The sequence below is a fragment of the Agelaius tricolor genome, unplaced genomic scaffold (genome assembly GCF_023055355.1).
Source record: "Agelaius tricolor isolate 1412-34295 unplaced genomic scaffold, bAgeTri1.0.p SCAF_43, whole genome shotgun sequence".
Taxonomy (NCBI): Eukaryota; Metazoa; Chordata; class Aves; order Passeriformes; family Icteridae; genus Agelaius; species Agelaius tricolor.
This window is the reverse complement of record NW_027269303.1, coordinates 944,996-960,071: the sequence shown is the minus strand read 5'-3', so window position 1 is coordinate 960,071 and position 15,076 is coordinate 944,996. Positions and strand designations below refer to the sequence as shown.

General features: G+C 53.7%; 2 protein-coding genes across 2 annotated transcripts; both read left to right on the top strand.

The window, feature by feature from the left end:
* Window positions 1-326: 326 nt before the first annotated feature.
* On the top strand, window positions 327-5,306 carry LOC139604074 (zinc finger protein 239-like). The gene is made up of 3 exons (XM_071455061.1): window positions 327-449; window positions 4,613-4,910; window positions 5,053-5,306. Exons 1-3 carry the CDS (start codon window positions 327-329, stop codon window positions 5,304-5,306), a joined length of 675 nt encoding a protein of 224 aa, XP_071311162.1.
* An 8,257-nt stretch (window positions 5,307-13,563) lies between these two features.
* On the top strand, window positions 13,564-14,540 carry LOC139604031 (olfactory receptor 14J1-like). The gene has a single exon (XM_071455020.1). The coding sequence runs from the start codon at window positions 13,635-13,637 to the stop codon at window positions 14,538-14,540; it is 906 nt and encodes a 301-aa protein (XP_071311121.1). The 5' UTR covers window positions 13,564-13,634.
* The last annotated feature ends 536 nt before the right edge of the window (window positions 14,541-15,076 follow it).

Genomic DNA, 15,076 nt, shown 5'->3' with positions numbered 1-15,076 from the left:
GCCCGGACTCCGCAGCTCCCGGGGACACCTGCAGGGCTCAGCGCCTTTCACAATTCCAGCCAATCAGAGGAGGCGCTGAACAATTTCCAGCCAACCAGAGCTTTTCTCGCCGGTGACTCACCGGTTGCCAGGCGGACCCGCAGAGCCCAGCGGCCCCGGAGCGGAGTTTGGGGCTCGGGCCGGGGGCACGGATCCGCCCCGGGGGGGTCCCCGAGCCCCCTGCCCAGCCCTGGGGCCGATCGGGGGCTCCCCCACCCAGCAGCCGGGGCTGCGGGGCCGCGGGGCAGAGGGGTGGGAAAGGGGGGTCCGGGCTGGCAGCGGAGGAAATGCGGGAGGAAGAGGAGGGAGAGGAGGAGCAGGAGCGGGAGAATCCCGGCGCTCGCAGCGCCCGCACGCTGAGCCTGCAGCAGCCCCTGCCCCGGGAGCATCGCCCCCAGCCCGAGCCGCAGGTGAGGGCGAGGCCGAGCTCGCCCCGGCTCCAGCCAGGGGTGTCCGGGAGGATTTTTTTGGAGAGTGTTCGGAGCCGGCAGATCCCGGACTCGAGCCCCGGATATCTCCGGGCTCCCTAAGAGGAGCTTTTTCGGGGACAGAGGAGCCGCGATCGCCCCTCAGGAGGGTCCCGGGGGTCCACGTGGGGATGGCCCGGTACCGACGGGGGGGGATATTGGTTTTGGGGATCCCCGTGAGAGCCGGGGCTGTGGAACGGGGGACCCCCGGGGCGGGGAGAGGGGAAGGGGCGATACCGGAGCTGGGGCACCCCCGGCAGCCCGGAGATGAGGCGGGGACGGGACCCCCTGACCCTGACAGGGGCACGTCCTGGGGTGACTTCATGATGCTCGTGCCCCATCGGTCTGTTTAGCCCAGAAATGAGTTCTGCACCTTTAAGGCTGGTTCTGAGAGCCAAGGGGAGGAGGAAGAAGCTGCAGTTTGTTTTCAGACACTGCACTCACTCCTCCACATTCCGGCTCCTGGATGGACAGAGGGCGGGACAGAGCTCTCCTTTGCTTTTAGTTAGTTTTTAGCTCTCTGAGGCACAGAAGTTCCCTGGACTGTGGTTTTTTCTTTTTCTTTGGAGCTGTTTAAACCTGCTCTGTACTGAACACCCAGAACACCACCGGCAGCTCCCACCTGTGGCCCACCGGGCTGAGCCTGGGTCGCGGCATTTCCAATACAGGCGGGACTGATAAGAGACTGATAAGAGACTGATAAGACACTAATAAGACAGTGACTGAGCCAAGCCCCAGCCCAAGGAAGGACTTTTGGAGTGTGTCACCTATTTTCCAATAGCAGGAGGTTTTATTGCTTAATATTGTTCAATTTTTGTGCTGGTGAATGCTATGCCTGTTAAATAAAGTGGTTTTTTCACTTTTTTCCAAGGAAATATTTTCCCAAACTGGCTGAGGGTGGCTGAATCTGTATTCTAGTGGAAACTCCTTTCGGGAGTTTTCTCCCAAATTTGCCCTAAAGCAGGACAGGGTGGTGGGAAGAGGGGGGAACCCCAAGTGGCGGGATTGAGGGGAGCCAGGAGAGAGGGACCTTTTGACCCCAAAATCGGCCTGCATCCCTTAGCAGGACCCTGGAGAGGGGGGATCCCCAGGACCCATGGGATCCCCAACAGCCCAGAGACAGGGGACCACCAGAACCCCAGAGGGATGAGACTGGACATGGGACACTCCCGGTGGCGCTTTTTTTATACACTCTTGATTTTTGGAGGTTATTATGGACATCAGGTGACTTCTAGAGATGGACTTGGGCAAGAGGAATCTCCAACCAAAGGCATTCACACCTTGTTTCTCCCAAATCAGTATTTTCCCCAAACCTTCCCACAGTGACATCCCCCCTGTCCTGCTCTGGGTGAGCTCAGTCCCAAACCTGACCCTGATCCTGGTCTCAATCTCACTCCATGTTCAGACACACTCACAGTTCTGTATTTAATCTCATCCCAATGCCGGACTCATCTAGCCCCAGACCCAATCCCAACCCCAGCCCTAAAGCCAATCCCATGTCTAGCCTTAACCCCAATCCCAGCTCTAATCCAAATCTCAGCCCCAACTCTAAGCCCAGCCCCAATTCCAGGCCCTTCCTAAATCCTCGGCCCCAAACCAAATCCCAGGTTCAGCCCTTCTGGGGGTTTGGGGGTGTCTCTGTCCCTGTGACCCCGATGATGTTTGGGTGGGGACCCAGCAGGGCTGAGAGGGACAGAGACCCCCCCGGCCTCCCCAGGGGTGAGAAGGTGGCAGAGCCCCCCCAGCCCCGAGCAGCCTCAGCGGTGAGAGGGACACAGAGCCCCTGGTGCCCAGCCCTGCACAGGCATTGCCTGAGGCCAGAGGGATGGAGACCCCCCGAGCATCCCCCAGGGCCAGGGGACAGAGAGCCCCGAGCATCCCCTGGGCTGAGAGGGACAGAGACTGCCCCGAGCACCCCCTGGCACAGGGGAGAGAGGGAGGGAGACCCCCCAGGCATTCCCTGGGTGAGAATGATGGAGACCCCTGGGGAATGGCCTGGGGTGACAGGGACAGGGACACCCCTGGGGAATGGCCTGGGGTGACAGGGACAGGGACAACCCTCCCAAGCCCCTCCCAAGCATCCCCCAGTGTAAGAGGGTCAGTGACCCCTTGACCATCCTCAGGGCACTGGACAAAGTAAAGTTGTTTCTTGACAAAAATCAAACTTAACCCTACAGAAAATGCCTTGAATTTGCTCTTCCCAAAAGTCACTTGTGGTGAAAATGCAAACAAATCCCAAAATTCAGTAAACTCACAGTAGAAGCAATTTTGTGGCAATTCCAAAATCCATTGGTCCTGCCCAGCTCCAGCTCTGCTGCTGCCACATTCTGATAAAAGAAACGTGGAAATTCGGCCCAATACATTGAGATACCTCTTTTATGAAAAGATTAGGAAAAGGAAGGGAAAGCTCTGTGTAGATGTCACAAAGGTGACAGGGAAAGAGAAAAAAATTATTCTTAGATTTGGCAAAGCCCCCGGCCTGTGAAAGTGAAAAGGGGTGACAGCCACAGAGTGACAGGGACAGAGACCTCCCCTGGAGCAGGGCAAGTGTGACATTGTCCCCTGTGTGTGTGGCCTTCCCGGGGTGGGGGTTTTACACCTGAGCCAGTTTGGGTAAGGGGGGTGGTGTTCACCCCCTGAGCAGGGATTCCCCCACTGTTTCAGGCTGCAATGTAAGATGGAACCAAATGCATGTTTTCAATCCCCATCTTCATCAACTGCTATAAACAGGAGGAGCAGTGTTCTTGATCTCTTCCATGACTCAGCCCTGATAACGCCCTCCAGGGGAGATATCTTCTGTGAATGGGCCATTGAGTGTCACTGCAGGACTGATCAAATTCCATCCTCCCATTGTGGCATGCTCCGCCCAGGGGGAGGATCCAAGCATTCCTACCTGCATATAAGCTGAGCCTTGCAACACCAGGAGCAGCTTGCCTACTGGATTCCCAGAGGACAAGAGCTCCAGAACCACCACTGGACCTCTAGAGGAAGACGAGACCCTTCTACAGGATCACTGCTTGGACAGAATCATGTTCATCACTCCAACAGGACTGCAGCCACCATTTCATGGGACTGCAGCCACCACCCTGAGCAGCAACAGGGTGTCAGGTTATATCCTGACTCTGTCAGTTTAAGGCAGTGTTTCTGTAGCATTGCCTTGATCTTCTTTTCTTATGAAATTGTAATTCTGGTTTAGACTCTCCCCCAGGTTTGCCTTGAAACCAGTAAAAAATTCAATGCGCTCATCCCTTGCTTTCCTCCCAGAACAGGATTTCACATCCCCAAACCTTTGCCAGATGGAGGAGGAGGCTGCAAGGAAGAGGAAGGAGCCCCGGGACATTCAGGAAGGTGAGGAGGAAGTCAGTGCCCCTTTCCCCCTCTCTCCTGCTCCATCTCCCAGCCCAGCACAGCCCCCGGCTGCAGGACAACCCTGCTGCCAACCCCGTCCTGCTGGGGATGCACTGGGGGGATCTCCTTCCCCTTCCCTGTGGCACGGAGGCAAATCCCATCCTCTCCTTGTCCTTCCTCTCCCCAGGAAGGAGCTGAGCATGGAGACCAGAGAGGAGAAATCCCCACAGCAGAAACTCATGGATGAGGCCATTTTGAGTGACTCCAGGACACAGGAATCCAATGGGGAGGAAAATCCCCAGAGATCCCACAGGAGGAGGGGCTCCAAACCCAGCCCAGTGTGCTCTGAGGAGGAAAGACCCACCCTGAGCCTGGAAGGTGGACAGAGCTTCAGCCAGAGCTCAGAGCTGGTGGTCCATGGGCAGCTTCACAATAGGGAGAAGCCCCACAAGTACTTGGAGCGTGAGAAGAGCTTCAGGCAGAGCAGCACCCTGATCAGCCACCAGATGATCCACACTGGGGAATGGCCCTACGAGTGTGGGGAGTGTGGGAAGGGCTTCAGCTGCAGCTCTGCCCTCATCATCCACCAACGCATCCACACTGGGGAGAGGCCCTACGAGTGTCCCCAGTGTCAGAAGAGGTTTCAGACCAGCTCCAGTCTCCTCCAGCACCAGCAGATTCACACAGAGGAGAGGCCCTTCCGCTGCCCTGACTGTGGGAAGGGCTTCAAGCGCAACTCCACCCTCATCACCCACCAGCGCATCCACGCTGGGGAGAGGGAGAGGCCCTACGAGTGTCCCCAGTGTCAGAAGAGGTTTTACACCAACTCCGATCTCCTCCTGCATGAGTGGATTCACACGGATGAGAGGCCCTTCCGCTGCCCTGACTGTGGGATGGGCTTCAAGCGCAACTCCCACCTCATCAGGCACCAGCGGATCCACACCGGGGAGAAGCCCTACGAGTGTGGGGAATGTGGGATGAGCTTCAGCCAGAATTCTAACCTGATCTCCCACCACAAGACCCACACCAGGGAACAGCCCTATGAGTGTGGGGAATGTGGGAAGAGCTTTAGGCAGAAGTCTCTCTTGATCTGCCACCAGAGGATCCACACTGGGGAAAAGGCCATACAACTGCGGGGAATGTGGAATGACCTTTAGTAGGAAGACCCAAATGATCATCCACCAAATGATCCACACAGGGGAGAGGCCCTACCAGTGCCCCGAGTGTGGGAAGAGGTTTCACACCAGCTCTCAGCTCCTCCAGCATCAGCGCATTCACACGGATGAGAGGCCCTTCTTCTGCCCCGACTGCGGGAAGGGCTTCAAGCACAACTCCACCCTCGTCACCCACCGGCGCATCCACACTGGGGAGAGGCCCTACGAGTGTCCCCAGTGTGGGAAGAGCTTCACCAGCAGCTCTCACTTGAGCAGACACCAATGGAGGCACCAGTAAAAGAAGCCCTGCTCATGCCCCAACTGCAGGAACAGCTTCATGCACCGCTCCAGCTTTATCCCCCATTGGAGACACCACGTTGGTCAGAGCCCTGGTGATCCATGTTCCCCATGATCCATGCTGGGAAGACACCTGTTTCTTTTCCTGCCCCTGCCAATGACATGATGTGGGGTTGGAGAACATGAGGGTCTGGCCATGGCCCTGTCATTACATTCAGTCCCACCTCAGGTCATTGCCAGGGGCAGGAAAGGGACTCTCTCTCTCTCCCCCTGAGGAAAAGGGTGTCCTTTCCAGACAGGAGGAAATACATTGCCAGGAAGAACTAGTTGTTGATGTTGTAGTTTTTTCTGTAAACAGTTTTATTTATCCCTTCTGTTATCAATATTGTTTCTGTTCCTTTTTGTTCTTTATCTCGTTGCTGTTCCCAATAAATTGTTCTTATCCCAGCCCGGGATCTTTGCCTTTTGTGCTTTCCATGGGAGGCGGGAGGGCAGCGAGGACAGCATGGTTTTAGCGGGAGCAGGAAATTGGGGAATCCCATTCCTGAAGCCCGGCCCGTGGAAACCGAGCATCCCAGCTGGTGCCAGCCCTGGTGGCCATGGAAACCACCTCTGGCATGGGGTGTCCATGGAGCTGCCAAGGGACTGAGCATAGGAACAGGGGGCTGGTGATGGTGTCCATGGAAACTGCCCATAGCAACAGTGGACTGGTGATGGTTGCCTACTAAGGATCAGATTTGTCACAGGCCCTCAGAAGGGTTCCATGGGGACATTCCAAGAATCTCCAGGCTGTTCCAGAGCTGGAATGTCACAGGCAGGGCAGGGGCTCCATGGAGACCTCCGAGGGGTTTCTAGGATGGTAAAGAGCCCTGTGGTCAGAGGCAGTCACAGCCATTCCATGGTGACATCCCAGGAGTCCCCAGGCTGCCAAAGAGCTGGGATGTCCCAGACACTCACAGGGGTTCCTGTCATGACCACAGTGGGAGCTTCAGGCAACATTTATTAGAGGAGCTCCTGTTGGGTCACGAGGTGCAGAAACGATCCCCAATACTCCCCATAGATCCCCAAATGTCACTGTTGTATCAGTGTTCCGTGCTTTCTTTCCAATGGAAAACAACCATCCTTATCCTCCAGGTGTCCATGTCTGAAATTGGGATTCCACCTCCAAAATTCTGGATATCCAAAGGTTACTCCCAGGCACAATCTGCCAGTACATCAAGCCTGGCTGGCCTTGGCCTCTGGTGGCTGCCCCTGCAACACTGGGGCTGGGTCCTTCCCTTCCCCTGGAGATCACTGGGACACTGTGGAGACCTCATGGAACCAAGGGGATCCTTGTGGCACCACTGGAGCCCATGGAACCAAGGGGCCATGGTGACACAGCAGGGCTTCATGGAACCCAGAGACCATTATGGCTCTGTGGGGCCTGATGGAACCATGGAGACCATTGGGACCCTTCAGGGCCTGGTGTCACCAAGGGGGCATTATGGCACCTCAGGGCCTCAGGGAAGCGAGGGACCATTGGGACACTGTGGGGCCCCATGGAACTGAGGGAACATGGAACAGGTCTGGCTGGTTTGGCCTCCCAGGGGCCACCTGACAGGTCTGGCTGATGTGGGGATGTCAAGGGCTGCCTCTCATCAGCTCCTGGAACACTGGGGCTCCGTGCTTTCCTTGCTATAGAAAAGAACCCTCCCTCTTTTTAAATGTCCATTGCCAAAATTGGTATTCTCTCTAAAAATTTTCCTATATGCAAGAGTTTCTCTCAGAAAAAAACCTGCCACTTCTGGCTGGCCTTGTCCTCTGGTGGTCACCTCTCTTCTGCCTGGCAAACACTGGGGCTCTGTTCCTTCCTTCCTATGGAAAAGAACCAACCTTCATGTCCAGGGTCCATGGCCAAAATTAGAATTTGTCCTCCCAAATTCCATATATCCAAAGATTGTTCCCAGACAACAGTAGCAAGGACAGACAGGTCAGGCTGGCCGTGTCCTCTGGTGATTTTCTTAGACTCTGAGCTGAATGCTTTCAGTTGAAAAAAACTTGGAAAGGGCCCAGAGATCTCCCAAGAAGCGTTTTTGAGGACTTGGGCACATATGCACTATATATGGACAAAGGAGCTCTTGGCTCTGTGCTGTTGGGAGGGTTTGGCATCATAGAAGTGATGTTCTAAGAGAAGCTGCTAGCAGTTTCCTCCACGTCTGACAAAAAAACACTGAGTAATTATCTTTGAGAATTGACAATCTGTTAAACCAGTAAGGAAACTGTACACGCCTCTGTGAAAACACATGTTAAAGATGGGAAAGCCTGGGAGAGTCTCTTTCCCTTCTGGCTGGCACAGAGGTAACAAGGCCAGCCCAGCTCCCCATCTCAGCCAGGGCGGGCCATGTGGGTTCCCTGCTTGCTTTTTCTACTTCTCTTGGGCTCGGGATTGAAGGCACTTGAGATGACAGTACGTGTTCAGACTCAGGTGTTTATTGTTTCTTACCCATGTTACATTCTTAAGACCGTGAGTTCTGCACTCTTTCATTATCAGGGTACAAAATGGCTAACTATCTCTTGTTACAAGGTCTTTTAAGGCTAAACTATCCAATTAAGAAAAGATACCTAAATTATTTTCCCTTTTAACCCAATAATTGATCATTTGAAGCCTGCAATGCAGACTTTTATGTCCAATTACAAAATACCACCCAAACCCATGAAGAAGAAGGAAGAAGAAGGTGAAGAAGAAGGAAGAAGGTAAAGAAGAACAAGCTGTCTTCACCCTAAAACCTCCATCTGGCTTCATATTTATTATCTTCTAAAACCCCGAAGTCTTAAGATTTTTCTGTGATATTATACACTTCTAACCAACTACACACCCATAATCCCAATGCTATTGATCAATTTTGGAAGCCTTCTCCACAGCCTCAGGTCAAATGCAGTGTTCTCTTGCAGGTCTGTGCCTTTCAGCAGAGAAAGTTTAAATTTCTCAGCATCCAGGGTTCCAGCAAGGCCGGGCGGCTCCTGCCGTGGGGCCGGGCCCCTTCCCAGGGACCCCGCCAGGCCCCATCGGCTGCCGGGCAGGGCAGGGGAGGCCGCGGGGCCGAGGCCGGGCCGGGCCATGGCTGCAGTTGGGAACATCTGGGCCCTGCTGAGCCCTGCCCCGCCGCCAGCCCGGGCCCAGCCAGGATCCGCCGGGCCCCAGGAGCAGCCCCGGGCCGGGCCGGCTCGGCCAAGATTCTGCCACCCTTGGGCTTCAGCCGCAAGCCCCGGGCAGGGGCAGGAGAAGCCATCGGCCCTGGCCGTGCTGCTGCTGTGCTCTGGCCTGGCTGCTGAGATCCTGGCCCTGCCCCAGCGCGGCCCATCCTGACACAGCCCCAGCGCAGCCGCTGCAGAAACCTCCATCGTAAAACAGCTCCGGCCGCAAGCACCGAGCCCAGCCGGGGGCACGGAACCATCTGCAGGCCCCAGGTGAGAGATGAACTCTTTCAGTGCTTCCATCCTCCCTCCAGTGAGAGAAAAGGACAACGTGCAGGCACACAGAGGAGCAACATGAAGACACCCAGGTCACTGAAGGGGAAGTTGAGTCCCAGATGGGAGGGATGAGGAGATGCCTTGATCTTGGGGCTGAAATCCTCTTGTAAAGCTATGGGGAAGGATGTAATTATTATATCAGACTCTCTTTTTCCCTATAACTAATTGAAAATATGGGAGATGACTTGTTCAGCAAAGGCCTCCATGGTAAAGTAAGCAAATGTTGAAGTAGCTGTGATCCCATGAGAAGTTTAAACAGAGAAAGAGAGAAGAGTAATGAGATCCTGCGCCCTCATGGAGAGAAGAAGAAGATCTCTGTTCTCAGAGATGAAGATGATTTCAGAAATAGATGAAGAGATTCTTTGCTATTGAACAGCTCATCTTTAAACTCATACCCCATAAGCTGACATGGCCCATAAAAACAGCTGTGGGAAAAGCTATGAAAAATGGGAGGGACTTCACAGTTGCAGATTTTCTGGGCAGCTGCTCTTCGTGGGAATTAAAAGCCACAAGCGAACTGTTTTCTTATGGAGAAATCTCCATAGCATGAAAGAGAGACTCCTCTCATTAAGTGAACTGAAGAAAGACTGTTACACCATTACACTAGATGGTGTAAACTGACTGAAAATTTCAGGTTTTGTCTCCTTGCATTGTCAGTAAGAAAGAAAAGGTTGTAGGGAGAGGAGAAGTGTTCAGATTCTTATTACTCTTCTATTTACTGGTAATAAACTTTTCTATATACCCTTTTAAAATTTTGAGCCTACTTTGCCTTTCTCCTAATCCCATCTCACAGCAGGAAATGAGTAAATATATTCCAGGGAGTGCAATGGTAATTAGCCAACACTGATCCCACTGCACTGATCGATGCATTGGCTGAGAAATCTCAAATTAGCAAACCAAAAATCACTCCAGATACATTCCTGATAAACTGCATAAGAGCAGAGGGAAATCAAGGCAGAGCCATGGTTTGTCAGGACTTGCTGCATCCTGATGAGCCCTGTGGAGCATTTGGAGCTGAGCCCTTGAACCTCAGGGCCTGAGAGGAGATTGCACAAACCTTTCCAGGAGTCAAAGTCACAAGAAAACCCCAAAGTGTCTCAAAGCATGAATGGGTCTCAGTGAGGTCCATCCCCAACAGAGGCTCCTCATGGACTCCTTGGAGGAGACAATTGGAGGACAGGATTGACCAAAAACTTCTCAGAGTCTCAGTGTGGAAAGGAAATTCCAAACTACCTTAAAAAATTTGAGAAGCTCAAAGCATTACTGAGCACCACTGAGTGTCAGTACAAAGATCTCAAGGGACTCCTTAAAGCAGATAATTGGGGCCATGATTGCACAAACCTCTCACAGAGTCTCTATCAAAAGGGAAACACCAAGTACCTTAAAATAACTGAAGTACCCTGAAGTATTAATGAGCCCCACTGAGTGTTGTTACTGACAAAGCCTCTCCAGGGACTAATTACAGCAGATAATTGGAGGCCAGGATTGCACAAACCTCTCAGAGACTGCAAGGCAAAAGCCAAACCCCAAGTCCTTTGAAAAACCTGCAGTCCCTGCAGGGAGCATGAAGAAGCCCCCAGGGCCATTGCTGAGCAAGGCTCCCCAGGGACTCCTTGCAGCAGATCCTTGAGGCCACTGGGATGTGGGCTAGGGGGGGATGCTGAGGGCAGCACAAGGGGCTGACAGTGCCCAGCCTGGCTGGGGCTGTGCCAGGAGGCCCCAGGGCCTCAGCACAAGGTGTCTCCTCCCAGCCCTTGCTGGCACAGACCCTGCTGTGCCCCAGGGCACCAAGACTTGGCTTCTCTTTGTCCCCACCTGTCAGCACTGCCTGCAGTTCTCTGCTCTGCCTGGGGCCTGGGGACACTTGCTCAGTTGTGTCCCTCTCTGGGACCCATTAAAAGTCCAAGAAACTTTGGAGTTGGATTCTGCCTTGGAGTTCTGCAGAGGTTTCTTCAGCTGCCTCTCAGGGACTGATGTCCAGGGCCTGAGCACAAAGGCCCAGAGGCTGATTAAAGTCCTTGTGCTGTGTCTGTGCTGCTGAGCTGGGCTGGGCTCCTGGCCCAGAGGCAGCTCCTGGTCACCAAGAAGAGCTTCAAAAGCACATTTCTCTGGATGAGCAGCTCTTGTGCCAGCCCAGCAGGGCTGGGGCACTGCCTGCAGCCAGCCCGGGCACAGCCCAGAGGCACAGAGAGCTTCAATCAGTCAGGGCTGGGAAGGGGCTGAGAAGTGCCTGGGGCACAATCACTGCCAGCCCTTGGCACAGGAACCTCTGGCTGCAGGACAATGCAGCTGCAGCTCCTGGAGCCATCTCCTCAAGCTGGAACATGCCAATGCCTGCAGAGCCTGTGAGTACATTCTCTGCTTGTCTCTTGTGCAGAGCAGCCAGGGGTGCCCAGGGCTGTCCTGCAGAGCAGGGTCCTGCAGCCCAGGGCGCTGTGCTGGGGCAGGGACTCTGCTGCCTGCCAGGGACAGCTCTCAGCCAGCCCTGGCAGCTGCTCCCAGCGCTGGGGGACAAGATCTGGGTGGCAGGAGACAGCTGGTGAGGCTTGGAAGTGTTCTCCTTGTGTGGGGAGGATGCTGCATTGTTCAGGGCTGCTCCCAGCTCCAGACCAGCCTGGGCACAGCTCCAGAGGGCATTTCCCAAAGAAGGTAAGCCTGGGATTGCTGGAAAGATCAGGAGCTTTCCTGAGAGTGTTTTCAATTTCCTGCTTGAAGATGGATGGGAACATTGGGGTGATGACAAAAAGATCTTTTTTACTTTATACAATTTTCATATATTTGTAGCTCTATAAATTACTATTACATAATTTTAAATCTATATTTATTTTTTAAGCCTATTAAACTCTTAATGAACTCTATTACTATTATATACATCTATAACGATAATCCTTTATTAACTTTATTATTTTCCCAACCTTTTTCTTTGGTTTTATAAAAATAAATGGATTGTCTAAATGCATTCCTGAAATACATATAGTATACAATACATATAGTATCCTGTATAGTCTTGATATCAGGAAGAGGACCTACAAGAAGAACATTTTGTTTTTTGACCAGAATGTGAGCAGTCATAACAAAAAGTGAAGGCAGAGAAGCCCTTGGACCTACTCCAATGGATTGAGCCAGGGATGTGTAACTGGGGTAAGTGAATCTCCTATTGGATGTTGCTGTTAAATATCCTAATTAATCAACCTTAATAAATTGTTGGAATCAGGCTCTGGGTGTGCCTCCTCCCCACTGGGACACCTGACAGCTTCCAATTTATGTCTGGTTTTTACTTTACTGTTCTAACACTGTTGCAAGGGACTTTTTTTCTCTTTTGATTATAAAAAACAAGGGGATGAGAGAAGCAGAACAGGAATTGTAATCCAAGAATCCCAGGACATTCTGAGTTGAAAGGGACACAGCAGAATCATCAAACTAATGTTTGATCTTTTACAGGGACTGCAGAACTGTAAATTAAGTTGATCAGTGTCTCTGCTGGGAGCCTCTCAAAGGGCCCTCAGCCACTCCTCAGCCCTGCACAGCAGCAGCATCACCTTTGCAGGGCCCAGCAGGGCTCTCCTGAGCTGCCCTTGCCCAGCTGCACACAGAGCCTGCCCCAGCCAGGGCCCTGCACACAGGCAGGTTTCTGTAGGGCCCCAGCCAGGGCACGCAGGCTGGGATGGGCTCTGTGAGCGCTGGCAGGGACAAGGCTCCTCTCAGGAGGGAATGTCCAGGCCCAGGGAGATGCTCAGGGAAGGAGAGGGGGCTGAAGAGAGCAGGGCTGGGGCAGGAGGGCACTGTTGGTGTGTGGGAGGTGCCGGGCACAGCTGGGCACGGGAACACTGTCCTGAGTGCCCGGCTGTCTCTGCCCTGCCCTCTCAGGCACAGCACCACAACATCTGCTCTTGGTTCTGCCCTGCCCTGACATTGGCACTGTTATCTGCTGCTCTCAGGGAGGCTCTGGCATCTGCAGCAGCTGAGCCAGGCACTGCCCTTGGCATTCCTGCCAGGCAGGGCTGTCCATGGCAATGGGGTGTCCAAGCTTCCCCGGCACCTGTGGGGCTGTGGGCAAAGCAGTCCATGGCAAAGGGGAATGAGCTGAGCCCCTCCCTGAGATCCCATCATGGGCACAACCAGGGATCTCCTTGCAGTGCCCTGCTAGGCTCTGAGCTGCCCTCCTGGGTACAGACCTGTGCCTGGATCTCTTGGAGTTCCAGCCTGTTGGAGCATCCCAGGGTGACCCAGGAATGTGATTGTGCTCTGATTGCAGCCAAAGGTGCAAAGCCAGGGCAGCTGGGAACAAGCCCATCCAGCCCCTCACCTTCCCTCAGCCACGGGGAATCCTTTGCCTCTCCCATCTCTCAGTGGCAAACTCTGAGTGCAGCAGAAATGCTGGGGATTTGTGACCTCAGAGAGCCAGGAATGATGTGTGAGTAGGAAAAAAATTCCTTAAACCAGCTCCTGACATCCATGTCCTATAGGACTGTGAGTGCAGATGCTACCAAGACTTTCTGCATTAGGAGTGATTCTCCTGACAAATCTTGAATATCCAGCCTTGTCCCTCTGCCAAATGGCCACAAACCCAGGACAGCAGGGCAGGGATGGCTCCTCGAGAGCCCCCACGCACAGGCCTGGCTGCTCCTGGCACACTCAGCCAGCACAACTGGAGCTCAGGCAGGGACCTGGGTGAAGGTTTTCCCAGAGCAGGAACAAGGCTGGGTGAGTCCCAGCAAGGCAGTCTGCAGGGAATGGCCCAGGTTTGGCTCAAAGCAGCCTCAGCTGACTTGTCACTGTCCTTTCTCCATGAACAGGTGCCCATGTGCAGCCCCAGCAAATGTCCAACAGCAGCTCCATCAGGCACTTCCTGCTGCTGGCATTGGCAGACACGCGGCAGCTGCAGCTCCTGCACTTCTGCCTCTTGCTGGGCATCTCCCTGGCTGCCCTCCTGGGCAACGGCCTCATCATCAGCGCCGTAGCCTGCGGCCACCACCTGCACACGCCCATGTTCTTCTTCCTGCTCAACCTGGCCCTCGCTGACCTGGGCTCCATCTGCACCACTGTCCCCAAAGCCATGCACAATTCCCTCTGGGACACCAGAATAATCTCCTACACTGGATGTGCTGCTCAGCTCTTTTTCTTTGTTTTCTGCGCTACATCAGAGTATTTCCTCCTGACCATCATGTGCTACGACCGCTACGTGTCCATCTGCAAACCCCTGCACTACGGGACCCTCCTGGGCAGCAGAGCTTGTGCCCACATGGCAGCAGCTGCGTGGGCCAGTGGTTTTGTCTATTCCCTGCTGCACACAGCCAATACATTTTCCCTGCCCCTGTGCCATGGCAATGCCCTGGGCCAGTTCTTCTGTGAAATCCCTCAGATCCTCAAGCTCTCCTGCTCCAAATCCTACCTCAGGGAATTTGGGCTCATTGCTGTTAGTGCCTGTTTAACATTTGTTTGTTTTGTGTTCATAGTTTTCTCCTATGTGCAGATCTTCAGAGCTGTGCTGAGGATCCCCTCTGAGCAGGGACGGCACAAAGCCTTTTCCACCTGCCTCCCTCACCTGGCCGTGGTAACTCTGTTCCTCAGCACTGGCACCCTTGCTCACATAAAACCCCCCTCCATGTCCTCCCCATCCCTGGATCTGGCCCTGTCAGTTCTGTACTCAGTGGTGCCTCCAGTCCTGAACCCCCTCATCTACAGCCTGAGGAACCAGGAGCTCAAGGCTGCATGTGGACACTGATGACTGGATGGTTTTGGAAAGATTAAACTGCTGGAAAAATACTGCAAATCATTTTAATGAAAGTCATCTTTAATACTTCTTGTTGGATTGATTCTGAGCTTTTTCCCTTTTGTTTTAGCTTTTCCACATTGTTCACCAAGAAATGTCATTCTGGGTGCAATTTCTCATTTTGTTTCTCTCTACATTCCCTGTGACCACAGACTCTTTCAATGAGGGACTGTGCTCCTGCCAGTATTAAAGGAACTACAGATTTCCCAGCGAAGTTTTCTGCAGAGATGCCCTTTTTTTGAGCCCCTGTTTGCATTGCACACAGCAGGGGGAGCACCCCCGTGCTATTGCTGTGGGGACATGAACCTGAGGGAGCACAAATGCCATCAGCCCCTGGGGCCAGCAAAGGCCTGCGGGACACCAGGGAAACCACTCAGCTTTGTCCTGGCCTCTGCACTCAGCCAGAAAGTTTGTTCCCATCAGCTGGGAGTTTCCTGTGCCACTGCAGACGCTGTTGCTCAGAGCCAGGGCTGCCTGGCAGCCACCCC

Excerpts from the sequence above, each read along its gene's own strand:
- LOC139604074 (XM_071455061.1), top strand. The coding sequence starts at position 327 with ATGCGGGAGGAAGAGGAGGGAGAGGAGGAGCAGGAGCGGGAGAATCCC. Across the intron at positions 450-4,612 it reads GCCCCCAGCCCGAGCCGCAG|CGCATCCACGCTGGGGAGAG; the intron begins GTGAGGGCGAGG and ends ATCACCCACCAG. Across the intron at positions 4,911-5,052 it reads GCCCTATGAGTGTGGGGAAT|GGGAGAGGCCCTACCAGTGC; the intron begins GTGGGAAGAGCT and ends TGATCCACACAG.
- LOC139604031 (XM_071455020.1), top strand. The coding sequence starts at position 13,635 with ATGTCCAACAGCAGCTCCATCAGGCACTTCCTGCTGCTGGCATTGGCA.